Genomic DNA, 26,113 nt, shown 5'->3' with positions numbered 1-26,113 from the left:
CCGAGGTCAGTCAAGAACAAGCCATCAATCGATGGCATTTCGCGCTCCTTGGCGCGGTGAGGGCCAGAAGCTTTCTGAAATCATCATGTACGCATTGTGTATCAAAAAAAGGTGAAACTCGAAGAAGATTTTGGATAAAGGTGCTTACATGCCACAGAAGAAGGTTCAGATTGCAGGGTTGAAAGGGCTAGTTTTAAATTGGTGGTTACAAAGTCATTTTCTTTTTAAAATTACCAAAAATATTGAGTTTAGAGAAACAAGAAAGAGTAGGCCAGCTTTTATGGATTGCTTCTCTTACTGCCAACTCAGTGGTGTGGCTTCCATTATTTAATCACCAGCGCTCTTTGACATACCATGGGGAACACCTTGATCACGACCAAGCCAAATAACCCCCATGATTAAGTCGGGCCATTTTATTATGAAAGAGAGAAAAAGAAAACATGAAACAAAATACCACAAATGACAGCGTGATAAACTGGTTAGTGTCAGTGATGGGGAGGTGGGCAGTCATGCCTAGTGGTCAGAGCAGGAGTCAGGCCTAGTGGTCGGACAGAAGTCGGTAGCCAGGCATCAGAGCCAACGGTCCTAGCTGGAGTCAGCAGCCAGGGTCAGAGCTGGGTTACCTGGAGTGAAGCAAGGCAGGAGCAGGGCTAGGACCAAGGCAGGAGTAGGAGCTATTGCAGCCATGGGCTAATACTTTAAGCGTCTGCTGAACTGCTGCTGCTGCTGGATTTAAGAGCCAGTCTGCTGCCTCCTCCAAGCAATAAGCAGTGGGGCCAGTCAGGCAGCCCACTAAAGGCCAGCTGTGAGCGTTAGTTTGCCCAGAGACTGGCTTCGCTGCAGGCCCTGATTCTGGACTGTAACTTCCGTTAGTCTCTTTTACAAGCCTTTCTGTGGTGAACTTTTAACAGAGATTATACCCTTGGGAGTGAACCCGCCTTTGGGGAGGAGGGGTCACTTTTCCCTCAGTAAGTAAAGACCAAAGTATATTGTTTTCAAAATTCTTGTGAATTTGGTTTTAGTAGCTTATTAGATACTTAAGTGTTTAATGTCTGGCAACATAATTTGTTTAAGCCTATCTAGTTGTTAAAAATAACCCAAACAGTTTATAGCTGGGCAAAGTAAGCAATCTTAACTAAATCCTATGAATTCAAAGACAATATTTACATTAGTTCCTTCAAAGAAGCCATTTAACAAGCTGTCTTAAAACAGGCCAGGTACAAATATTAAGAATCCTAAATCCAATTAAATCCCACTGTTTCTCCGTTTACCAATGTTTAGTCCGTGTCTCCTCTCCAGGAATACATGATCTAACCATTTGGTGATTAACAGGAGAAATGATAAGTAAATTTAAGTTACAACGCCATTTCAAGGTTCCAATAAAATCATTACAAGAGTTTTAAATGTAATCCCTTGCAAGTGAGTTAACTTCCTCTCACCGATCCATGTTGAAGTCGTGGAGAGGTAGCTTTGGGTTGTTTCTTCTTCAGTCTTTTCTGTTTTTCTTATCTGTCTGTGGCAGCTTGCTTGTGGAGATGGACAGGATGAGTTAGGGCGTGCTTTCTCCATGAGTACTGGGAGTGTGTGAGCATGAGGTGTTTATTTCAGAGTCTTTTATCCCTTCTTATTTTTGTGAAATTATAGGAAAACAAACCTCTTTTATACTTGTTTTAGATTCTGGTTAATTTTTTGACTCCATGATTTTGGGATTGGCTTAGGTGACATTTTCAACTCCTAAACATGCAGTCTGACTAATGAATATGCAACATTCCTTTATCATAGAATCAGAGAAGATTAGGGTTGGAAGAGACCTCAGGAGGTCATCTAGTCCAACCCCCTGCTCAAAGCAGGACTAACCCCAACTAAATCATCCCAGCCAGGGCTTTGTCAAGCCGGGCCTTAAAAACCTCTAAGGAAGGAGATTCCACCACCTCCCTAGGTAACCTGTTCCAGTGCTTCACCACCCTCCTAGTGAAACAGTTTTTCCTAATATCCAACCTAGACCTCCCCCCCTGCAACTTGAGACCATTGCTCCTTGTTCTGTCATCTGCCACCACTGAGAACAGCCGAGCTCCATCCTCTTTGGAACCCCCCCTTCAGGCAATTGAAGGATGCGATCAAATCCTTCCCCCCTACCCCCACATTCTTCTCTTCTGCAGACTAAATAAACCCAGTTTCCTCAGCCTCTCCTCGTAAGTCATGTGCCCCAGACCCCTGATCATTTTTGTTGCCCTCCGCTGGACTCTATCCAATTTGTCCACATCCCTTCTGTAGCGGGGGGGACCAAAACTGGACGCAATACTCCAGATGTAGCCTCACTAGTGCCGAATAGAGGGGAAGAATCACTTCCCTCGATCTGCCGGCAATGCTCCTACTAATGCAGCCCAATCTGCCGTTAGCCTTCTTGGCAACAAGGGCACACTGCTGACTCCTATCCAGCTTCTCATCCGCTGTAATCCACAGGTCTTTTTCTGCAGAACTGCCGCTTAGTCAGTCGGCTAATTACCCTTTTTCTTGTGGCAGGGAATATCCAGATAACTTTTAAAGTAAAAACTAACTCTTTTCATTCAGTCCATTTTCTGATAAAATGTTTTTACCTTAGTTTGACAGGAAGTGAAAATCTGTTTTCAAAAAATCCAAACATTCCTGTTCATTATATAAGAGTTTTTAGTCCTCAAAACAGTCTTTTAAAATTAAATAACTCTTAGTAAGACCTTAGCTCAAGTTGTTGATTCTACATGGAAATTTTGGGAATGATGATTTTATGTTCTTCCTGTGTTGGATGGGGGTTTGCTTTGATTAATTAATTCCCCATTAATATAACTATTCTATACTTAAATGGCTTCTTATATTAGTCATTAGTCTAGCATCAAATGACTTTGCTATATTTGTACATAAAACATCTTACTATTCATACAGCAATGATATCAAGCAATTATTATAGGAAGGCTTGACAGCCCTAGTAAAAACATTTACCACCATGAATATTCTGCAGGTATGTAGAATGAAGACTTTAGTGTATTTTCAGGATAAATCAGTTTCAATGAGGATATTCCTAGCATTCCTTGTGTGAGTTTAAACTCAGGTTTCTCTTTGTAAAGAAAAGGGGAGGGGATTTGTTATAGGCCCAATACCTCTTGATTTATTGCTCTGATAACACAACTTTGCATTTCTTTCACAATCAGTTTTCTTCCTGTCAGGGTTTAAATGGTTATTCTACTTGATGATTGCTTGTCCTTGGCTATTAGAAACAGAAACCTTCTGAAAGCTCTTTGATTAGCTTTAACATTTTGTAACATAATTAGCTAAACTCATGTCTGTTATATTTTCAAGCATCCTGGCTAAAACATTATTATGGCTATATCTTAATGTTCAGTAAAGGTGCAGACAAGTTTGTAACAACTTAAAAAAAAGTTAATATTTTTATTATCATTTTTGTATCAACACTGAGGTCTCTCCCCCACAAGATGTTACTTATGTAAGGTTACCAACGCTCCATGATTGTCCTGGAGTCTCCAGGAATTAAAAATTAATCTTTAATTAAAGATTATGTCATGTGATGAAATCTCCAGGAATTTGTCAAAGTTGGCAACCATATACTTATGTGATATATACAAATGAAATTCCATTAACATACCTTGAATCCAGCAAGGACTAGTGATGAGTGAAGATCCAAAGGTTCCGTCTGAAGAAGCAACCCAAAGTTTAGCTGCTCATCTGAACTTCTTGGCTCTAGAAATCTGGCTGTGGATTTCATAAGAACTGGCATTCTCTTGTGATTTAGACTATTCTTTGCTTCTGGTCCAATCAGGAATCTTGGGAACACAGCCGTTCTACTGGCATTTCTGTACATCCTCTTCTGGTCCGGTCTGAAACTGGTAAATGCAGAGAAGCATGAAAATGAATATGCAACTAAAGCTAATTTTACTGGAGACTGGTAAAAGACTAGTTATGGGTGGAAGGTTCAAATAGGTTCTTATTTCATCTAAACCTGGTCACCTATCCACAATAAAATCATCACCTGGAGAATGATCCTGAGCAATCATGGTGAAATTTGAAGATGAAAGATCAATATCCTCTCCACATTCCTATCAGTTGTTTGTTTTCATAGCACTAGAAAATATATTATCCTAGCAAATAGGAGATGGATTAGATGTGACCAAATAGTTTCCATCTCTGATGGAAGTTCTGGTTACTGTAGGCTCAGACTTTACCTGTATACATCAAAAATATCTGCTTATGGTCTTTAAAATCTGAAATGATCTGAACTCCATTGCTTGTGTTCCCCCAGGGAAAGGATTATTGGTCTTACATGGGCCAAAGTGGTACCAGCATCGTAAACTGCTGACTCCAGGGTTTCATTATGACGTTTTGAAACCTTATGTGCCATTGATGGCAGATTCTACCAAAGTGATGCTGGTAGGAATGATTACTGCTATTGCCATATTTATTATATTAGTTTCTTATCCTTGATGGGTTGAAGGCAAAGTGATGGATCAAGAGTTTCCTTGCTGTTACCTTGCTGTTATCAGCCTGTACAGTCTATAATTCCATGAAAATTCTCTCTTCTGGTGGTTAGCTTTTTGAATGAATCCCAATTCTTTCCTGAGATATCGCAACTAATTGGTCCAGAAGCTGTACAGACTCTGTGGCCGAGCCTATAATATCATTTTAAAAAAAAACAAGATAAGGGACCAGGGCTGATCAGAGAATGGTGTTTTGAGTAAATGAAAATCTGGCTGTGACCGGTCTGCTGTCCTTGAAAATTTCTGTTTTTTTTCCTCATCAAAACTGAAAAACAATTTTTTAAAAAACTTTTCGGTAGTTTACAGCCAAATATTTTTGGGGGGCTGAGTTTTGTTTTCTCATGAAAAGTTGACCTTTTCTATGGAAGATGCCCCGGTGTTCTGAGCAGCTCTGCAAGGGACACATTTTTCAATGAAACGGTTTGTGAGGGATGGGTCCCAACCAGCTCGACTCGAGTTAATTAATGCATTTTGCTTGTTAGAAATGTAAGGAAATGGGCAATCTGGGCCTTTCTGAAGTGGATTCCAGCTGCAGTATTTCCTTGCTTTTCAATAGCTAACAATTCTAGAACAATTCTAGAATCCAGGGATTTGGGGTTCCATTTTACCATGATCCAAAAATCACATCTAATCATCAATAGTGATTACTACTATTAATAAGGCATTAAATAGGTTCTTGGTGGCACTCTTTGAAGGTACTTATATGAAAGGCAGGATTAAATAAGGGATCTCATGCATTCCTAAACCCTAGGATTGGGGACACTTCAACCCTGTGATCTGGGGATTAGAAAATACCCCGAGATGCCAATATTCACAATGTTTAGACTGCAATCTCTGCTTTGCATAGTATACAGTGCAACTACAGTTTCACTTCTTGGTGGGCTCTATGCAGGAAAAATAATAGAGTTACCAGATTTGTGCACGGGACCATCATTAATTTCTGCAGCTACATTGTCAGGGAGTCTGGGTGCAAGAGCAACTAAACGGGCAATGCATTGTCCCTGAAAGAACTCTGATTCCATGTGGACAACGCTGCCTTCTAGTGTGAGAATTAAAGACAGGCCTGCAGCTTAGATTCACTACCGAGGGAACTGAACATGTGCACGGAGAGAAGCAATAATACCGACACACTGGCATGAAGTTTGAACCACACAGGGCTATCGTTACAGAAAAATAAAACAGCCCTATCTTCTGTATGTGTCAGCCAATATAACTGGGATTGAACGGGGGATTTCCACTGCTGAAAACATGAGCCTGTACATCTTGTATGGAGCTAAAGAGCCTCCGGGTGTAGCTGGGAGCTGTAACAGACCCAGACCCTCTTTGGAATGGGTCTGGAAGGGGCACACATTCACTAGCAGGTCACACCTCCTTAAGACTGACCAGTATTGCTGCCTTTTTTGCTGCTTTCTTTAATAGGGCAGCAAAAAAGCTAATACATTCCAGTTTTAAATATGATGGGCAAGATTCTCCCTTGCCTTCTTGTGGTGGTGCGGGGCGCATAATGCCCCACTGACCCAGCTTTTCTATTTAGCCTGCAGCTTCAGGTGGGCGGGGGGAGGGAAGGTGAGATCCCACGCTGCAGTGTTGCTACTTCTGATCCCCAGCAAGTTGGGCAGGGAATAGGATAGGAGGGGAGCAGAGTGGCCACAGAGTTGTGGCTTCTCCCCCCAACATGCCAGTAATAACCCAGCGCAAGCTTCCAGGTGTTAAGAGCTGGAAGCCACTTGCAGAGCATAACACCTTTACTGAACCTATAAACTTACAAACCATACAACAGATGCTGTTATTCTGATATGTGCCACGAGAGGGTGATATCTCTCCATGGGCTCGGTAGAATTTATTGATTCATTTTTATATCTTGGACAGCTAATATTGATTATTTTTAAGCGTTTTTTTTTCAATTTTTGATTTAAATTTTGACAGCTGCACAAAATTATGGGTTAAGCTTTTTTTGTATCGTCAGTTTAAATTTTTCACAGTTTCAGGAAATGATTGGGGCGGGAGGGGTGTCAGACAATAATTATTACAGAGAGATTGAGATTCAAAAAGGTAACGCTTTCTAACCATTAAAACACAGTTTGTCAACATCACGTTGACAAAGTTAAAAGCCTTAAATTAAACTCTAAGTTTTCCTATCTGTATATTTTGATTTATTATCTATGGAAATATTTCCCCCCTCTGTTTGTGTATGTATTTGAAATTGACATTCACTGATATTTATCAATGCATCTAATCCTTCCAAGCCTATATAGATATGCTACACGCCCCCCCCCCCCCCCCACACACACAAGGAAACAAGCTGCATCCTACAAATGATTGAATCAACTTACACCCATACTGATGCAAAGGAGAACCCAGGCTGGAGTTGCAAGTCTTTTAGTCAGTTTCCTTCCCAGGGCTGCTCCTGGGCTAATCTAGCTATGGCCACCCCTACGCAGGAGTAAGGAGCAATACAAATCATATACCAACGCCGAAGCATCTGACATCCTCAGCCACCAGTAGCCTTTAGATCAGTCAGTACTGGTACCTGAAATCATTGATCAATGAACAAATTATTTTTAGATTGACTTTTATTATAACACCTAAGAGCCTCACAGTGACACAGGAAACTAAACATTAAGAGCCCATTGTGGGACCACTCAGCTGTCCTTGTGGCTTCTGCTGTACTCAAACACTTCCCCTTGTGGCCGTTATTTCTGACCTCATCATGATGTGAGCCCGAGGCTTCTTCCAAGGAGGCCTTTGGCAATGACATTTGACACATCAGGATGGGCTGTGGGCCAGCATTAGTGTGTCTCCTGTCTGAAATGACACTGGCAATGTTGGCATGGGACAGATATCGGTCTGGTAGCGAATGTGCCTCGTAAGGAAGAGGAAGGCATTGCTCAGGCTGGGGGCAGAGTGTCTGGCATCCTATATATGGGGACTACAGTGAAAGCTCACTCCTGTGCAGAGGGCTAGCCCAAGACCTTTGCATCAGGGTTTGGCTAAAGAGGGACCATTTGTAGACAGTAATTTTGGGGACTAATTTACCATACCCTAAGATACCCTGCAGTGTAACGATCAAAGCAACTGACTCTGGACAAAGGCAAGAGAGAGAAAAATAACTTGGGTCTATACCACAAGTGCTAAGTCGATTCCTAGCTTCCTCTTGCTTCAAGGTAGCATCTCTAAATGAGAATTAAGGGAACATCTCCCTTTCCCATTTTTTGTCCTCAGAATACACAACTGGTTCAAGGTGTCCCTCGTTTATTTTTAAGATGGAAGGTAAATGCTGACACTGCAGGGCAAGGCATTTCTGGGCCTTCTCACCTGTCTCCTTCCTGCACTAGGATAAGTGGGAACAGCTGATCGCACAGGAGAAGTCGGTGGAGCTCTTTGGACATGTCAGCTTGATGACTCTCGACAGCATCATGAAATGTGCCTTCAGTTACCAGAGCAACTGCCAGACAGACAGGTCAGTACCGGGTGCTCTCGGGTCCTCATGGAAGGCTGCTATTCATTGGCCATGAATAAACTGTGCAAGTTGCTTATGCCTGGTAAATTTATCCCATCTTCATTTTAAAAGTTCTCCAACAGTCCATAAGTTTAATGGGCGGAATGCACAGGAATCCTGCCTCCGGCTGCCAGTCACTCTGTGCCAGAGGTGACTTTTACATTTCCCAGAGTTTTATACAGTCTCAGCATGTACATTTTCTTCTCAGCAGATAACCCATAGCAAAGATTCTGCCTCTGCCAGAGTGTCTCTGGGGCTCCCAGGAGCCGATGCATTATTGAGACCACTGCCGCCTTTTTAAAGGTTGCAATATTTGCTTCCCTCCCTCCTTAGGCAGAGAGGAAGGATGGTCTTGCAGTTCAGGCATTGGACGGGGACGCGGGACCTCTGGCTTCAATTTCCAGCTCTGCTACAGAGTCCTTTTGTGCCACTTAATCTCTGTGCCTCAGTTTCCCATCCGTAAAAGGGGAATAATAATTCTCCCTTTCTCCTACCCTTTGACTGTCTTGTTTATTCAGACTGTGTATTTCCCTGCAGCATGGTCCAGTGTACTGTGTCTTACCATATATGCAGACAGGACCTAGACCAGAAGATCTCTGGTCTTGCATAAGGCCTTCCGTTGCTACTGTATTATAACAAATAGTGATAGCCCACTCCTTCGTGGGTGGTATCTGGTTGAATATATGGAGTCCTGATGTATTTGCCCCTCCCTTCTATTCTTGGTCACCATCTTCCACTTTAAAATCCCGTTCAGCTGCTCCCCCATGTTACATTATGGTAGTAACATTGCTCATACTTCGGAGAGAGATACCTCTGAGACGACAGTGCTGCTTTGTAGCCTGTGACCAGGAGGTGCTGGGAAGTCATGGTGTCCATGGGTGAGAGTGAGCAGGGACCACGTGCACCGCGGCATACAATATTTGATTTCCTGAAAGCAAATCCCTTCTGTTTGTCCCTCCCCTCCAACCCCAGGGAGAATTCCTACATCCGAGCTGTCTTTGATCTCAGCTACCTGGTGCACCACCGGCTGCGCATCTTCCCGTATCACAATGATCTCATTTATTGGCTCAGCCCTCATAGTTTCCAATTCGCGAAGGCCTGCCAGCTTGCGCACCACCACACAGGTACTTCCCAACACCTGGGCCTTTGGTTTCCTGAATCCTTTGTGCATTTCGGGTGTTTAACAGCAGCCATCCCAGCACCTGACCAACGTGCTCCAACCTTCTTCTAAAAGGCTAGAGCTGAGAGAGTGCAGACTACCTGGCCCATACGCTCTCTGGCCTCAGTGCCGAGTCTTCAGCCAGGGGGCCAGTTACTTGTCAGATGTACCAGTTGTTTCTCATGATGTGAGCACAGGGCAGCTAGGAACCAGGCTGAGACCCAGCAACTCGTTTCACATTGGCTAATGAATAGCCATCCTGGGGTAACAGCTTTGGCTGCTGACTCATGCCCGGTCTGGACTGGAATTGATCAATGACCTTTCTCTGAATCCTAATTGTGCCATATTGTTCCTGAAGTGTAGTAAATGGGGTTGGTGGAGGTGCTAAGGTAAATGGGGTCAGGATAGGAGGAAATCTCCACTCCTGAAGTCCTCCTTCTAACAGATCTTTGCTGACGCACAAGGGCCCATCTCTTCAAAGGTATTTAGACGCCTAACATCCATTGATTTCAATGAACACCAGGAGTCTAAATCTGAGGGATCAGATCTACATACTACGGTAACAGAGTGAGTGCTACCATGTTCCCATAGGTCAGATGAGGGTTGGTGCAGTTGAATGGCCACCCCACTTTGTGTTTGGAGAGCACGTAGGCAGGCGCCAGGACTCCAGTGCTCTACCTGCTGTAGCTGAAAGGTGTACTTCAACCGTTTTCTAATGCAGACAAGGTGATCAGGGAGCGGAAGGAGTCTCTCAAGGACGAGCGAGAACGTGAGAAGGTCCAGAAGAAGAGGCACTTGGACTTTCTGGACATTCTTCTCCATGCCAAAGTGAGTTATGGAGGAATGCGTGTGCACTAAATACCACCAAGCAGGGGGTATGTTCCACTGGGCTTCACCACCAGAGGCCTGGGTGAGACCCCTGTGCTGAGAGCCAGCACAGGACCTACGCACCACTTAGGCCCTCAAATGAGGGCTGAAGTGATGCATAAGCCTCATGGCTGGCCTATTGCATAGAGTGAATTTCACCTGGTGACTAAATAAAATATTCCCTCTTCTCATCCTACTGAAAGTTGCGTGGGCCTCCAGACTTTAGCTGCAGGGCCCCCCAGACTTTAGCTGCAGGGCCCCCCAGACTTTAGCTGCAGGGTCCCCCGTAGAGAAAGTGAAAAGAGAAGTTAGTCCCCGTGCTCAGTGAGTCACCAATCAAGCATCCAGAGGTAAACCTCACTTCTTGTCTATAACCTCCTTTTCCAATCCACAATAATTGATTCAGTCCACTAGGGAGCCCCCTTGCTTCAATTTACCTCTCTCTAGCGTAGGCAGGCCTTGCTCTCAAGTCTTTCCATGGCGCTGGAGAGTGAAAATATTCTCTTCTCCCTTCCTCATGGTTGCTTGCTGGAAGCTCCTGGAGTGGCGTGTATCTACACAGAAGAGTGGAGAGGGCAGATGTGGTGTTTAGACGTTGCTTGTAATTATTAGAATTGGGAGCACTGGCTGTTGGGTGTCTGGAAGGACAGGGAACAGGAAGGAGGGGGGAGGAGTTGAAGAGGCTGAGGGAGAGCTACTGAGGGTGCAGCAGCAGCTTGGAAAAGAGGTTTCCACTTTAAAAAATAAAGTCCTGTTGACGTTTGTTAGTACCTTGCCTGGCTACTACAACAGCAGATAAATTTTTACAGGGGACATAACTCCTTTCCCCGGACAGGTGGCATAACTTGGACTAAAGGGGCAATATTAAGAAAAGGAAATGTAGATGTAACCCACACACCTCCTGGGTGTGGTGTTCTCTCCCATCTAGTGGCACCGTGCCCACTTAGAGCAAGATATTAATGAGTCTGCTCTACAGCCTTAGCTAACAGCCAGTTGGCTTTTAGCTCATGCACTAAGTTCCGGAGGTCCCAGGTTTGATCCCGCTCACCAACGACCAGGGTCTGTTGGCGTTAGATAGATACAACTGATCAAAAGGTGGTACAACTTCATGGCAGTCAATTGGCTAAGGCCAGAATGAATTTGGCCCTTTGGGCCTCCAGAACAGTCTCTGCAGGAAAGTGGGAGAGCATGTTTCCTGGAGAAAACCAAAGAAGTGTGCTGTAAGGAGCGATTCTCCACTGCTCCTCCACAAGAGGAGCCAACCTGCCTCTTCCCATTTCTGAGCCAAGGCGAGGTAGTAGGAGTTGTCCATGGGCACTGTAACAGAGAGATTTTGGATTCCTGCCTGAACTGGTTGGCCTAGCCATAGCCAGCATGATGAGTGAATGTAATTCCTACTGCTGGATTCATTTGTGCCACTGACAGTGTCCATGTGTCGTTAGGATGAAAACGGAGCTGGATTATCTGATGAAGACCTACGTGCCGAGGTGGATACGTTTATGTTTGAGGGTCATGATACCACAGCCAGTGGGATCTCCTGGCTCTTGTACTGCATGGCCCTGCACCCAGAACACCAGCAGAGATGCAGGGAAGAGATCAAGGAGATTCTCGGAGACCGGACTACTATCCAGTGGTGAATCTCATATTTTTGTATTTATTTGATTCCACCCCATCAATATCATTACTAGGTGATAACATATTAATAAATGTTGGTTAGAAAGCCAACGTGCTCAGGGCCTAGTTTTCAGAGGCACTCAATACACAGTAGTTATAACTTCATTTGATGTAGTGGATGCTACGCCCTTCTGAAAACTGGGCCTGCAAGATCTATATCAGTGATTCTCAACTTATTTATCATTGTGGGCTGCATATGCAGCCCACAATGTGTTACCTGGGCCGCAGGGGCCGGGTGGCAGGGCAGCAGCAGCCCGGACCCTGATCCTGGACCCCCACCAAGCTGCCCTGGAGCTTGCGGGGCTGAGCGGCAGTGTTGGACCCTGGAGCTTGTGTGGCCGGGTGGCGACCCTGGATCCCCAACCTCGCGGGGCCGGCTGGAAGCCCCAGACTCCCGACACCGCAGGGCCAGCTGGGAGCCTCAACCCAAGACCCCCACCACACAGGGCGGGCCGGCAGTCCTGACCCCACCACGCCAGGCAGAAGGACAGCCCGGACCCCGCCTCGCTGGCCAGCCTGTAGCACATTGCTGAGCTGGGCTGCAGCTGTGTAGTAATTGGGTCACATGCGGCCCAAGAACCTCTGATCTATATTTAATCTAGTCCGTGTAACTGCATTTCAGGGCATCGGGCAGTGCAATATGTTACCCACAAATTAAGTCTGAGCAGATGTAGGGAAAATTATAATTCCAAATCACAACCAAAGGTGTGCCGGATGCAAACACTGTGTATGCTCTGTGTACAGCTGTTGCTTGCTAAAATAGCTGTACTGGGAATATCTGTATCACTCACTCACACCCTTGCCTTTGGGTCATTTCAGGGATGACCTTGGCAAGATGACTTACAGCACCATGTGCATTAAGGAGAGCCTTCGTCTTTACCCTCCGGTACCTGGAGTATCCCGACAGCTCAGCAAACCCATCACATTCCACGATGGACGTACTTTACCAGAAGGTCTGTACATTTGGCTTCCTCTTTTCCATTAATTTTTAATGGTCAGATTCTGCTCTCAGCTATAAAGATACAACTCCCATTGACAGCCAGGAGAGTTAGAATCATAGAATCATAGAATATCAGGGTTGGAAGAGACCTTAGGAGGTCATCTAGTCCAACCCCCTGCTCAAAGCAGGACCAACACCAAATAAATCATCCCAACCAAGGTTTTTTCAAGCCGGGCCTTAAAAACCTAAGAAACGGAGAGAAGGATATGGCCCACCCCTAAATAAGTTATATGCCATTAGAAGAGCAAGCATTTATATAAAAAGCTGCAGACATCACCCTCTGGTTGTCAGGAGATGAAATGCAGTAAGAAGAAGGTGATTAGAATCAAACTGTTGGAAACCAATTGAATGAATTCTGATGCAAAAATCTTCAGTCAAATTTTTGACCGCTCTAATATTGTTAAGAGCAGAGACTTAAGTCCTTTAGAAAGGGATACTCGATTGCTCTAGGGACTAGTGTTGGGTAATGGAATTGCACGTTTAGCCAGCTGAAAAACAACATATGACATTCGTGAGCAAGAATGATTTGTGACCACGGGTCACGTGCCTATATGAAATGAATCAGTGATCTAAGTTCAATTAATAGATGCTATGGCCAGAAGGGACCATTGTGATCTCCTCGTCTGACCTTCTGTATAACACAGACCAGAGAACTTCCCTACCCCCCAAATAATTCCTAGAGTAGATCTTTTAGAAAAACATCCAATTTTGATTTTAAAATTGTCAGTGATGGAGAATCCACCACAACCGTTGGTAAATTGTTCCATAATTACTCACTGTTAATTTATGCCATTTCACCGTGGATGGGTATCATATCACACAGAAACCCACCACAACTGAAGCACAACTGAAGAGAGTAGAGACGGAATGAGATCTTGGAGATTAAACTCCCTCCAGGCCAGTACTGTGAAACCTTGGCCTGGCTCAGGGGGCAATTTACACTGCTGCTGCTCCCTGGGAAATTTCTTATTGGTGGACAAACAGATTTCTTTCTGCAGAATTATCCGGCCAGCACCCTGCCCTAGTTCTGAACTTTGCACAATATTTGCTTTAAAAAAGAATGAGGAAAGTTGGACTCTGCTCTCCTGTATCCATTGCATTTAATTTGTTCCTCTCTATTCATGCCAGATTCTCGATTATTCACGTCAAAGTGTGTAGTGTGAAATTTACCCCAGGCTGTGTGCCAGAACAAGGTGTACGCCTCATTTAAATCCTAAAAAATAAGGATTAATTGGGATGTGAGTGGTTCATGAGCCCTTCTGCACAGAGACGAACTTCACCCCCTACTGTTTAAATACATTCATTTCTTGGTTTATCTTATACTAGATGATGGTTTTACAGTTTTATGCCTGACAATTTTTATGCTCACGGGGGATCCAGTAACCTAAACAAATTGGAATGGGATGCTACTCTACAGTCACAATAGGGATATCATGGACTCGCCAGAGCTGGGATGTCCTGTGGAGCAGGCTTACCTTAATTTAGTTTTTTGTAAAATAATTTTCAACTCAAAATGGCCACCCGGGTGTTAAAGACCATAACATAACAGTCTTTCACAGATCTAACCAAACTATCAGTGTTAGGCCTATGACCAGCCCAGGTTTTAGTCTTAAATCAGAGAGACAGAGCCTTCCCTGTCACAGCCACACCCAGAACTGGCCTTTGAAAGCAGCAGCCAACCCTTTTTATCTGTCTTCCTGGCCCCTGATTGGCCTCTGCCTGCTCCCAGCCCTTCTAGCCTCACTTATTCATCCAGCAGTTGATCCTGGGAGGCCTCTCTAGGCAACTCCTGGAGGTCTGAACTCGCTACTCTTCTCTTCCAAAAGGACTGCTTCACAGGGCAGGATTGCCATGCCAGCAGGGCCTCCAGCAGGGGGCAGCAAACACCTAGTACCCCCCTGTCAGAAGGAATCAGCAGATTTTCACCCTGTTGACTTGTTCTTCTCCTAAACGGATACTGAACAAGTGACATTTAATTTGGAAAACAAATCAAATAGAAATCCTCTGACAGGGCCTGATCTAAAACCCATTGATTTCACTGGATGTTATATCAGGCCCCTCAAGCCCAAGAAAATATGTGACTGGCCCCTTGTGAAAAGCAGTCATTGAAGTCCAATGTCTCCTCAAGCTGGAATTTACACTCCTGCTCAAAGTGTAGACATACCCCAAGAAAAAACTATTCAAAACTGCCCTTTTTTCTTCCAAGCCCGCTGTCATGCTTTTAAACACATGCGAACTGAGTTCTACCACATCTGAGTGAAATGATCCCATCTTGACCTACAGACGGAGAGACAAGACACACAGATTATTTTGTACTGACGCTCCACTCTTCTGATCAGCAAGTGGGCTGCTAAATCAGGGGCTGGGAAAGATGTAGGTGCAGCAGAAACTTGTTGCTAATTTCCACCTCCTGGCCACTTAAGCAAGTGTCAAATGTAGACAGATGAAATAAAATGGATTAAGAACAAAGAAATTATTATTTCACTCAGAGGGTGGTGAAGTACTGGAATGGGTTACCTAGGGAGGTGGTGGAATCTCCATCCTTAGAGGTTTTTAAGGCCCGACTTGACAAAGCCCTGGCTGAGATGATTTAGCTGGTGTTGGTCCTGCTTTGAGCAGGGGATTAGATGAGATGACCTCCTGAGGTCTCTTCCAACCCTAATCTTCTATGATTCTATGAAATAGTAGGTCCTTACATCCCAATTCCTGTTCAAAGATTCATAGGAGAAATGGCAAAACTTCTATGGGCTTCAGTGGGGCCAGGATTTCATCCATAGACTAAGGCCAGAAGAGACCACTGATCACCTAAGCAGGTTTCCTGTGTAACACAGGCCATAGAATTTCCCCCTGTAATTGCTGCATCAGTAAACATTTTCTCCCCTTTGTTTGCTTTACAGGCTCTTTGGCTGCAGTAAGCATCTATCTCATTCACAGAAACCCCAGCATATGGAAAGATCCGCTGGTATGTTTTCTTTTGTCGTTACGAGACCCTTTTCGCTGCAAGCAGTGCATTCAGTGTATGTATTTTAGTAGGTGAGCCAGCACCTTTAGTAGCTAAACACCTTGGCACACAGGCCCCTGTGATTGAAGATTGTAGGCTGCACACGTTTCATACACACTGTGTTGTGACTTTCCTAGCTTTGTCTCCCCAGATGGGTGGGTGTCATTGATGGGCTATTTCTACTTCACAAAAACACGCCCTGCCCTGCCCCCCACAAACCCCCCTCACCCCCCCCCCAAAAGTCCACAAGAAAATCCATGTGCGTGGGCACACAACCCATGGAATCCGGTCGCCTCGGTTTAATCCTGGCTCGAACAATGTCTGACTCCGTGGTCTTGGAGACATCCTTGAGTCAGAGACCTTTGTCAGCAATTAAAGAGACAGTTAGGGGAGAGCAGCAAAGGGATTTCACAAGTCCACCTGCCTCCTCTGTGTTGATTAGGCATTTCAGGAAGCCTCTTCTGATGGGTAGATCTCTTAAAGCACTTACACAATAGTTATTGGCACATCTGTACCATCTTTTTATCTGAAGATCCCCCAGAGAGTCTAGACATATTAATCAAACCTTCCTACCCCTTGAAGAAGGGGCACCCAGAGTGAGCATCCACTTTTCAAAATGTGGGCCCTGACCTTTCTGTGGGTGTCAGTTTAGCCAAACAGAAATTGGCTTTGGTAACAATCTGTACTGGTACCTCACAAGGGCACTGGAAGGCTTAATTAACTGAGGATTGCAATGCAAACAATTAATGTCCCATAGCTGTGCAAATTGTTGATTATTATTAAGTGTTTTTGGAGCCACTCCACGCCCAATTGAGAGATTAAGTCTTTACTCAGATTAATAAAATAATAATCCATCTCAGTGTGTGTCACAACCTTGTTTTGAGCTGCAAATCGGGTTGAGCTTTCAGACAGGCAAAAGCCCTCAGGGAAACTTTCTCCCTGATTCTTACATCTGGTGAGTAGCTTTACAATGCTAGAATCCCCATTATACAACCGAAGGGCTGTAATTTATGAAAACAGAGACAACTAGAGGCAGGTGGCTAACTAAATAATAGCCATGATCCTCAAAAGTGAGTAGTGATTTTTGGGTGCTCAACTGGAGATACCTAAAGAACATAGGACTGGAAGGGACCTCCTGGGACAGAGTCCAGTCCCCTGCTTTTGCAGGCAACTCTGTCATATAATCCCATCCATAAACATATCAAGCTCCAGCTTGAAAATTAGGGCATCTGCCCCACTGCTCCTGTTGGGAGGCTGTCCCAGAACCTAAAAGAGGGGTGGGCAAACTTTTTGGCCCAAGGGCCACGTCGGGGTTCAAAATTGTGTGGAGGGCTGGGTAGGGAAGGCTGTGCCTCCCCAAACAGCCTGGCCCCGCCCCCTATCCAACCCCCACCCACTTCCCGCCCCCTGACTGCCCCCCTCAGAACCCCCAACCCATCCAACCCCCCCCCGGCTCCTTGTCCCCTGATCGCCCCCCCGGAGACCCCCCACCCTAACTGCCCCCCCAGGACCCCACTCCCGATCTAAGCCCCCCTGCGTTTTGTCCCCTGACTACCCCCTCCAGAGACCCCCCGTCCCTAACCACCCCCCCAAGACCCCACCTCCATCTAAGCCCCCTGCTCCTTGTCCCCTGACAGCCCCCTCCAGAGCTCCCCTGCCCCAATCACCCCCCAGGATCCCACCCCCTATCCAACCCCCTGCTCCCTGCCCCCTTTCTGCCCCCAACCCCTATCCATACTCCCACACCCTATCCAACGCCCCCGTTCCCCGTCCCCTGACTGCCACCCCGAGACCCTCTGCCCCTTATCCAACCCCCCTGCCCTGCCCCGCCCCGCCCCGGCCAGGCCCCCTTAGCACGCCGCCAGACATGCTGCCGCGCTGATCCGTTGCTGTGTGCAGCCCCCCACCCCGCCCCAGAGCGCTGCTCGCATAGTGCGCTGAGGCTGCGGGAGGGGGGAGCAGCGGGGGAGGGGCCGGAGCAGCCTCCCCAGCCGGAGCTCAGGGGCTGGTTAGGAGGAGCTCGCGGGCCGGGCCGGTTAGTTTGCCCACCCCTGACCTATGATGTCTGGACACCTTCTTCTCATTTCCAGCCTGAATTTGTTTGTGGGAGTAGATCCCCAATTGTTCTTGTGCCAAGATTGTGCTTTATTTTCAATAGCTCTTTCTCCCGCTCTGATTTACCTCCTCCCCCATTTTAATCCAATGTATTTAGAGAACAATCAGATCCCCTTCCCAGTCTTCATTCTGCTAGGCTTTTAATCTCCCCTGGTTAAACAGCCCCTCCATTCCCCCGATCACCCTAGCAACCCTTCTCTCCACCTGTTCCAATCTGAATTCATCTTTCTCAAACATGCATGACCCGAGCTGTCCACTATTCCAGATGAGGTTTTACCAGTGCCTACTCCTGGCATTAATACTTCTCTCTCTCTACTGGAAAGACCTTGCCTGATACATCCTAGGACTGCTTTTACCTTTTTTCCCCAGAGTCACATCAGTGGTGGCTTATAGTCTTACTGACAGGTTTCAGAGCAGCAGCCGTGTTAGTCTGTATCCGCCAAAAGAAAAGGAGGACTTGTGGCACCTTAGAGACTAACAAATTTATTTGAGCATAAGCTTTCGTGCATTCCACTGATGAAGTGAGCTGTAGCTCACGAAAGCTTATGCTCAAATAAATTTGTTAGTCTCTAAGGTGCCACAAGTCCTCCTTTTCTTTTTATAGTCTTACTATGATTGACTAAGGCAGCCTGGTCTTTCTCCCTCTGTTTCCAACTGATGGATAGCAGAAATACTTGTTAATCTAAGTGCATAACCTTGCACTTTATACTATTAAATTTCATCCCATTTCTATTACTTCAGTTCTCCAGTTCTATGTGTATTGTTGATGGCTACCAATTTGGGTCATCAGCAAGTTTAATTAGGACACTTCCCTTAAAGGGACCTGACTTTCAGAGGGCAGGTACTCGACCCTTCCTGGGGTTGAAGTGGGGAAGAGAGACACAGATTCTAAGGCCAGAAGGGACCATTAGATCATCTAGTCTGATCTCCTGCACACCAGGACCTAGACATTCCAATATCAAGCCCTCCATTTCTATCGGAGCTAGAGAAAGCTGTTTAAATCAAGATTGGATATCTATGTAAAGACTTCAAGTGATGGAGAATCCACTGTGTCCCTTGTTCGGTGGTTCCATTGATAAGCAGTGGCGGATTAGCCACTGGGCCAATGGGGCCTGTGCCCAGAGGCCCTGGCCAATTGGAGGCTCCTGGAAAAATGGGTGCCCCCCGCACTCCAACCCACTGCGTCTGTCTGGCGCTCCAGCCGGGGAGCGGGGTCAGGGTACGAGGGTTTGTCCTGCTTAGCCTGCCTGGCCCTCCTGAGGAGTGGGCAAGGCCCCCACGCCCCAACCCTGCTCCCCAGCAGCAGTGTAGGGGGGACTGCAGGTGGAAGGGGTTGGGAGGGGCCCCCACTTGCTCTGACCCAGGGCCCCACAAAATCATAATCCACCCCTATGGATAAGCACCCTCACTGTGAAAGATAAATTGTGCCTTGTTTCTTGTCTGCATTTGTCCAGCTTTATCCTATAAAGGAGTCTCAAATTGGGCATCGAGAACACAGACACCAAGGCCACTAGTCGCTTCTGAAAGAATTGGCCAGTAGTTTTGAAACTGAAATGATCATTGTTGTTTGTTTTTTAAATGAACTCTTTCATTCCAGGTGTTTGATCCATGGAGATTTTCTCCAGAGAACATCTCTGACAGACATTCTCATGCCTTCCTGCCTTTTGCTGCTGGGTCAAGGTGAAGTATATTTTAATTTAAAAAGGCAAAGGGAAGAAAAGAACCCACCATTGTTAAATGTGATTTAGCAGATGTTTCTATTTGTATTGCAGAAGCACTTAGAGACCCCAGCCAAGAACTAAGGTTGGGCCCCATTGTGCAAGCACAAAGGAACAGATGAGCCCTGCCCCAAAGACTGACAATCTTAATATTTTCTATCAAGTTGACATCAGTTATTATCTATATTCCGGTAGCACCCAGAGGCCCCAGCTAAGATCCTGTCCCACCGTGCTAGGCAGTCATGTACCGTCACCAAAAGAGCTTATAATCTAAATACACAAAATAGGAAAGTAGCATTATCCTTATTTTAGATACCGGGAACTGAGGCACAAAGAGATTAAATGACTTGGCTGGGATCATGCAAGGAGTCTACCCCATCTCAGACAAAGAAATTCTCATCTGCTCTTCTCCTCTGATACCTCCACTTGCCCAAGTGACCCCATCCCATCTCCTGATCTCTCTCATGCCCACTCTCATCCCCTCCCTTACTCTCCTTCTTAACCTCTCACGGTCCTAGGGTTTTTAGAGTCATAGGGCTTGGCTACACTTGCGAGTTACAGCGCAATAAAGGAGCCCTGGGTGCACTAGCTCACTCCCCGTCCACACTGGCAAGGCACGTAGAGCGCTCTGACTCCGCGGCTACAGCGCTGCTGGTACTCCACCTTGGCAAGAGGAATAACACTTGTTGCGACTTGGCTACAACGCCCGGGCGTCAGTGTGAACGAGGTGTTGCATGACTGCGCTCTGATCAGCCTCCAGAAATGGCCCATAATCCCCTTAAGTCAAGTGGCCACTCTTGTCATTGTTTTTGAATCGCTGCAGGAATGCGGATATGCCCTTTGAAAGCTCCGTTTCTGACAGCCGGCTGCTTCTCTGCTCCGAGACAAAGCAACCATTAGTGTGGAATGCTGTGTGAGAGAGAGAGAGGTGGGGGGGTAGGGGGTGTCTGCTGCTATCTGAACTTACAAGACAGCATGCTGACATGCTCTCAGCCCCCCAAAAACCCACTCTTTCTCCCCCCACATACACACAACACACTCCCTGTCACACTCCACCGCCCCGCCCCCCCCTCCATTTGAAAAGCACGTTGCAGTCACTTGCATGCTGGAATAGCTGCCCACAATGCACCGCTCCCAATGCCGCTACAAGGGCTGCAAATGTGGCCACGCCAGTGCGCTTGTAGCTGTCAGTGTGGACACGTTGCAGCGCTTTCCCTACTGCGCTCTACGAAGGCTGGTTTAACTCAAAGCGCTCTACATCTGCAAATGTAGCCATGCCCATAGAGTTTAAGGCTAGAAGGGGCCACCAGATCTTCTATTTTGACCTTCAGTACGTCACAGGCCACCATCATCACACAGCACTGACAACCAAAATGAGATCAAAATATTACTGTCGACAGGAGACTAGATGTGGGAAGAGAGAGGTCATACAGAAACTGAGAACAGAAAGGGAGAGGGAGAGAGACAAGAAAGACAAGCAGGAGCCTGTAAGCACACTATGACCCTGGAAAAAGCTAGTGAGAAAGATTTTTGGTTCTTTCTGTGTTCAGAGACATGGACTTTGTACATTCCTTGTAAATAAACAAGATAGATACCAGACTCCATTAATTTCTGCTTCCAACTGGAACATTCCCAAGGCCCCAAACTTTGATTGCATCAAGAAGGGGCAACATAAGAACAGCCATACTGGGTCAAACCAAAGGTCCATCTAGCCCAGTATCCTGTCTTCTGACAGTGGGCAATGCTGTTGCCCCAGAGGGAATGAACAGAACAGGTAATCATCAAGTGATCCATCCCCTGTCACCCGTTCCCAGCTTCTGGCAAACAGAGGCTAGGGACACCATCCCTGCCCATCTTGGCTAATACAAACATAAATATGAACACTGTGTTTGAAGGAGACCGTTGGTTACTAGCATTGGCTACAGGTACCCAAGCGAGGAAACAGGTGCCTGAAACCCAGTCAAGCCTTCAAGGTCATAAATCATTGATACATGGGGGAGTGTACCTTAGTCCAGATCTAGTGGGGGAAACACTGCAAGATTTCACCATAAGGCAGCGCAAAGGCAAGAGGCCTGTCCCCTGAGGGGCTGCACACAGAGACCAGAAACGGGACAGATGGGCAAGAGTCTTACGGGACACTCTGGAACTTTATGGAGGGTTTTAGTGGAACATGTGTGAAAGACGAGTGGTTGGTTAAGTCTGAGAATAGGCTGGATACATCAGGCAGATAGTATGTGAGTCTCAGCTACTGGAACTGCTGAATGGCCATCTGTACTACAACTGTGTCTGTCTGGCAGAGTAAGAGAACTAAAGAAAACCATAAGTAATGGCTGTTCTTGGGCGAAAGAGATATAAAAGAGAGGGTGAGCTATGGAGAGAGGTTCATGCTTTTTGCTGATACAGGCCCACCTTCTCTGAATTTCCTTTGGGTCTCTTTTCTCAGGAACTGCATCGGGCAGCAGTTCGCCATGAATGAGTTGAAAGTGGCTCTCGCCCTGACTCTGCTCCGCTTCGAACTCTCACCGGATCTGGCCAACCCCCCCATCAAAATACCTCAGCTCATCTTACGCTCCAAGAACGGGATTCACCTGCACTTGAAGAAAGTCCTCTGATGCCGATATTGCACGGTGCTAAATGCGGGAAAGGGACCAAGTAGATAACATGGTACCATGTGAATCAGATCAAGGAGTTAGTTAGAATAGACAAACTTTTGGGCCCAAAGATCTTCATCCCCCTTCTTCTGCCACCATCAGCCAAAGTGCCCAAATTGGCCTGAACTGATGTGTCATAGATAGTTGGTTCAATAAAAGGCATGGATCTTATTGCACAGTAGGATTTTGTCTAGCACGTGATCCCCTTGGAACATCTGCCCCTGCTCTGACCTTGCCTCTTCACATCTCTTCACTGGCTTCCTCTCGTCTTTCGCACAGGGGTCCAGTCCAGCACCCAGTGAAGCCTTTCCCTTGACTGCAATGGGCATTGGATCAGGCCCCAAAGTTCTAGCTTCTTTCTTGCAACTCTGACTGCTCCCTACTATCCATCTAGCCTAAATTTCCCTCCTAGTTAACTTTTTGGGTCCTTCTTCCACTGTCCATACCTTCCACAATGCCTGCATATGAACCCCTCCGTCCTCATTCAAAACCCTCCTTATGTTGCACTTGCAAGAATAGGCCAAGTATTACTGAGCTTTAATCAATGCTTATTAAAAAACTTAAAGTTTGGACTGTCGATCTCTGGGCAAACTGCATTATCTGCATCTGATTAAGACTGGAAAGCTGCTTGGGATAGTGTCTGTCTTCTGTGTTAATAAATAACTAGTTATTAACATAACAACAGCTGTATGGAGTTACTAGTGACATTTATAGCTAAACCGATCAAACACGAGTACCCCAGAAAACACCTTAGCAATGGGGAAGGAAAAAGCATGGACCGGAAGGAACAAGACCAGATCCTCAGCTAATGTAAATTGGTATAGCGTCATTGACTTCAACAGAGCTATGGTGATTTACCGGGTCTAAGAATCTGGCCCACTGTGCAAGAGAAATGATTGCAATGCTGGGTGTCAAATCCTATGAACCCCCCTTGCAGAATATCCGTGCCCCTAGCTGAGTAATATTGGCATGTCTATAAATACAACTTACAATGCCTGTGAAAGTAAGAAGTCACCAGGCTGCTGTACCATCTAAGCCCATTGGAACATCTCACATGGCATTTTGCCTTCTGTTATAAAAGATCACACTATCTTTCCATCATACCCTGTCTCCGGCAGTTGTCTATCTGACACTTCAGAGGAATATGAAAACCCCCCACAACTTATAATTCTCGTCAGGGCAATTCGGTTTCTGAGGGTGCAGATTCCTTCCTGACCATCGCAGATAGCCAGTTCATACTCTGAAGCAGGAAGTTTTATGATTACCCTTGTAATTATGGCCAGATCCAGTCTAACACGCCCTGAAGTCAATGGAAGACTTTTGTTTGCATAGCCATGAATGTTATCAGGAGTCAAAATTACCCAGCTACTGAACCAAAAAAAAAAAAAAAAATTTCCTTGTATTTGTTCTAAATCTCCTGCCTCATCACTGTCCTCAAGCCCCATTCTGTACAACACATGGGACATGGTGCAAGAGATCCTCAGATGAATCGATCCTGCCTCTTACTTCTCTATGCACTTATGATGTGCCTCCCACATTTCAGCCAAGGAGTCTCCTGTCGTCTCACTAGGACGTTCAACAGGACAAAAACTGATTCAAATGCCTGAAAACGTAATTAAATTTAAAAAAGCAAACCACCATCATAAAATTCAAAGCGGTAAAGCAAACAGAGTGTGGGGCGGGGACAATACACAAAAAGCGAAGTGGCAGGCGATAATGAAGATGGAACTGACAGGTGCTATCCTGAAACACATTTGGTGGGGTGGGGGAAAGTTTCAGTGTTTCTTAAAGGCTCAATCTAATTCCCATTGACCTCAGTGGGAGCTTTTCCATTGACTTCAGTGAAAATTGGATCAGGCTCTAAAATGGGAAGAGATGAATGAGGATGATTGTAAGGCGATCGTGTTTCGTAGTCGAAGGCCCACCACAACAAAGGCAGGAGAGCTCACCAATTTCAAGTGTGATTTTGGGACCCCCCAGTAGTCTGTGGATTGTAAGCGCACCTATCCCTCGGGTACGAGGACTCAGCCATGGCTAGAACCCACCTTGTGTCATCTTCGTCAATCCACCAGTGTAACTGATGCAGAGTTGTGGGGAAACAAAAAATCCCCTTGGTGCCCATACCTCTCCTTAGGCCTCATTTAAAACAGGCTCTTCAGGTTTCCTGCAGGGTGGGGTAGGCTTTTCAAAAGCACTCAGCACTGGGCTAACTCAACTCTCACTGGAGTTTGATCATTCATGTCAATGGGGACAGAATGAGGCAAATACTGAGAGCTTTTAAAACTCCCACATGGATGTTGAACCTCGATTGGTCCCAGTTTGCAAGCACTAGTTAAGTCAGTCTGTATTTAGCACTATACAGCCGGCTTTTTCTCTGTTGTCCAAAGTGTAGTTCACTCCTTTTAACTCTTTTGCTGTTTGATACGATAAGTTAATCTGAAAGAGCCCCAGATCATGCCCAGCAATATCACGAACAGTCCAGACACCAAATGAGTAACCAGAGTTCAGAACCCAGCATTTGCTGCCCAAATGCAAAAAAAGAAAACATGGGTGTGACAACATAAAGCAATTCCCCTGCTCCCCAGTGTAGAGTGCAGGTCCCCTCTGGCTTTCTAGTAACCAGGGTCTTCCCTCTGCCCAGGGATTTCCCCAGGGCTTCCCGCCCCTTGCAGCTCTCTACTTCAAGGTCTATAATTTGGTCTTTTGTTTGAGGAGGGCATTTTCAGAGCCCTCTCCTGGGCCCCAGGCTCCTTTAACAGAGCTGGGACCCTTCTCTCTATTCCCTTGCTGGTAATCATTAGACAGTCACCTGCCCCCACTCAAGTGGGTCTGATGAATCCCAGAACCTGCAAGGACCCTCCCCAGAACAGGCTGACCCTTCCCCACCACTCCCAGCCCTTAACGGGGCAGCCCTCCCTGTTACCCTTACCCACTCATCCCCCCTCACAGCGGCATGTGTTTTGTACTTTGCAATGCATTTTCCCCAGATTAACACTGAGGAATATCAACCTCTTCAGTGCAATGTGTTTTTATCGGGAGGAATGTACTGAATTTTTTCTTTCCCAGGCAAGTTTTAGCAGCTTCAGGAGTACACTTCCAATCTTGGTTGTGATCTGTTGCTTTAGTGAGTGAAATGCTCTTTAACGTGGACTACATCATTTTTTTCCCCTGTAACTATGGCATCTGATTGTAGGACACGGTGTTCTCAGGGATTGTGGCTTTTTTCCAACTGTTCTGATTTACAGGCTGTAACTGTGCCAATAAAATTACACGTGAAGCCAGGACAGTGCCTGGAACTGCTGAGTAGTAACACAGAAGTCTTTGTTGTGCAAGCATCTGTGTTGCACAAGCATCTGTGTTGCATGCACCTTGCATAAGAAGCTCTCACAGTAGTGTTCTTCCACCTACTGTAGGGTGTCCCTCTCTCAAAATAGGACCGTCAGGATTAAATATCCAAAGATGGGCCTGAGCCATAGACGTGGATCAAAATATGAACTGCCCCAAGGATAAGAGGCATTCAGGTCTGGTGTTCTAATTCAAGCCCATGAACAGATAAAGGACATTTGCTACAAGTTGCAGCGCTTCAGGAGAACATCTCCCAAATTCAAGAGATTGAAGGGGAGGGGATCAGATCTGGCATTGTTCTTAATTATGGCTTCATTCAAACACTAAAAGACAATGGAATCAAACTTATTAGAGACAGGTCTGCACTGGAACATCCCAGAATCCAAATCCATTAATGACTTGTGCAGCTGATGCTGCTCTCTCTGCTTGGACAACCTAACACCCTGGGCAAAAGCCCTCATGAATTTAGGGGTTCAGAAATCCAGATCCACATCTGTATTTTGCTCAGCTTACTGCATCAAATGTGCGTTCATTTCACTGCCCCACCAGGTTCAGAGT

The 26,113-nt window shown here is 46.0% G+C and overlaps 1 protein-coding gene across 1 annotated transcript in view; it reads left to right on the top strand.

Annotated features, from left to right (window-relative positions):
• LOC141992554 (cytochrome P450 4B1-like) overlaps positions 1-23,868 on the top strand; it is a 31,624-nt gene extending 7,756 nt beyond the window's left edge. Inside the window, exons 4-12 of the mRNA XM_074961791.1 lie at positions 4,292-4,419; positions 7,862-7,986; positions 8,998-9,149; positions 9,906-10,012; positions 11,494-11,684; positions 12,545-12,678; positions 15,623-15,687; positions 19,439-19,521; positions 22,003-23,868. Coding sequence (XP_074817892.1) covers positions 4,292-4,419; positions 7,862-7,986; positions 8,998-9,149; positions 9,906-10,012; positions 11,494-11,684; positions 12,545-12,678; positions 15,623-15,687; positions 19,439-19,521; positions 22,003-22,171 — 1,154 coding nt within the window. The 3' untranslated portion in view covers positions 22,172-23,868. The remainder of the gene's footprint in view (positions 1-4,291; positions 4,420-7,861; positions 7,987-8,997; positions 9,150-9,905; positions 10,013-11,493; positions 11,685-12,544; positions 12,679-15,622; positions 15,688-19,438; positions 19,522-22,002) is intronic.
• Positions 23,869-26,113: the final 2,245 nt, after the last annotated feature.

The sequence above is a fragment of the Natator depressus genome, chromosome 8, assembly GCF_965152275.1.
Source record: "Natator depressus isolate rNatDep1 chromosome 8, rNatDep2.hap1, whole genome shotgun sequence".
NCBI classification, from domain to species: Eukaryota; Metazoa; Chordata; order Testudines; family Cheloniidae; genus Natator; species Natator depressus.
The sequence above is the reverse complement of the archived record's forward strand: the minus strand, read 5'-3'. Positions and strand labels throughout refer to the sequence as shown.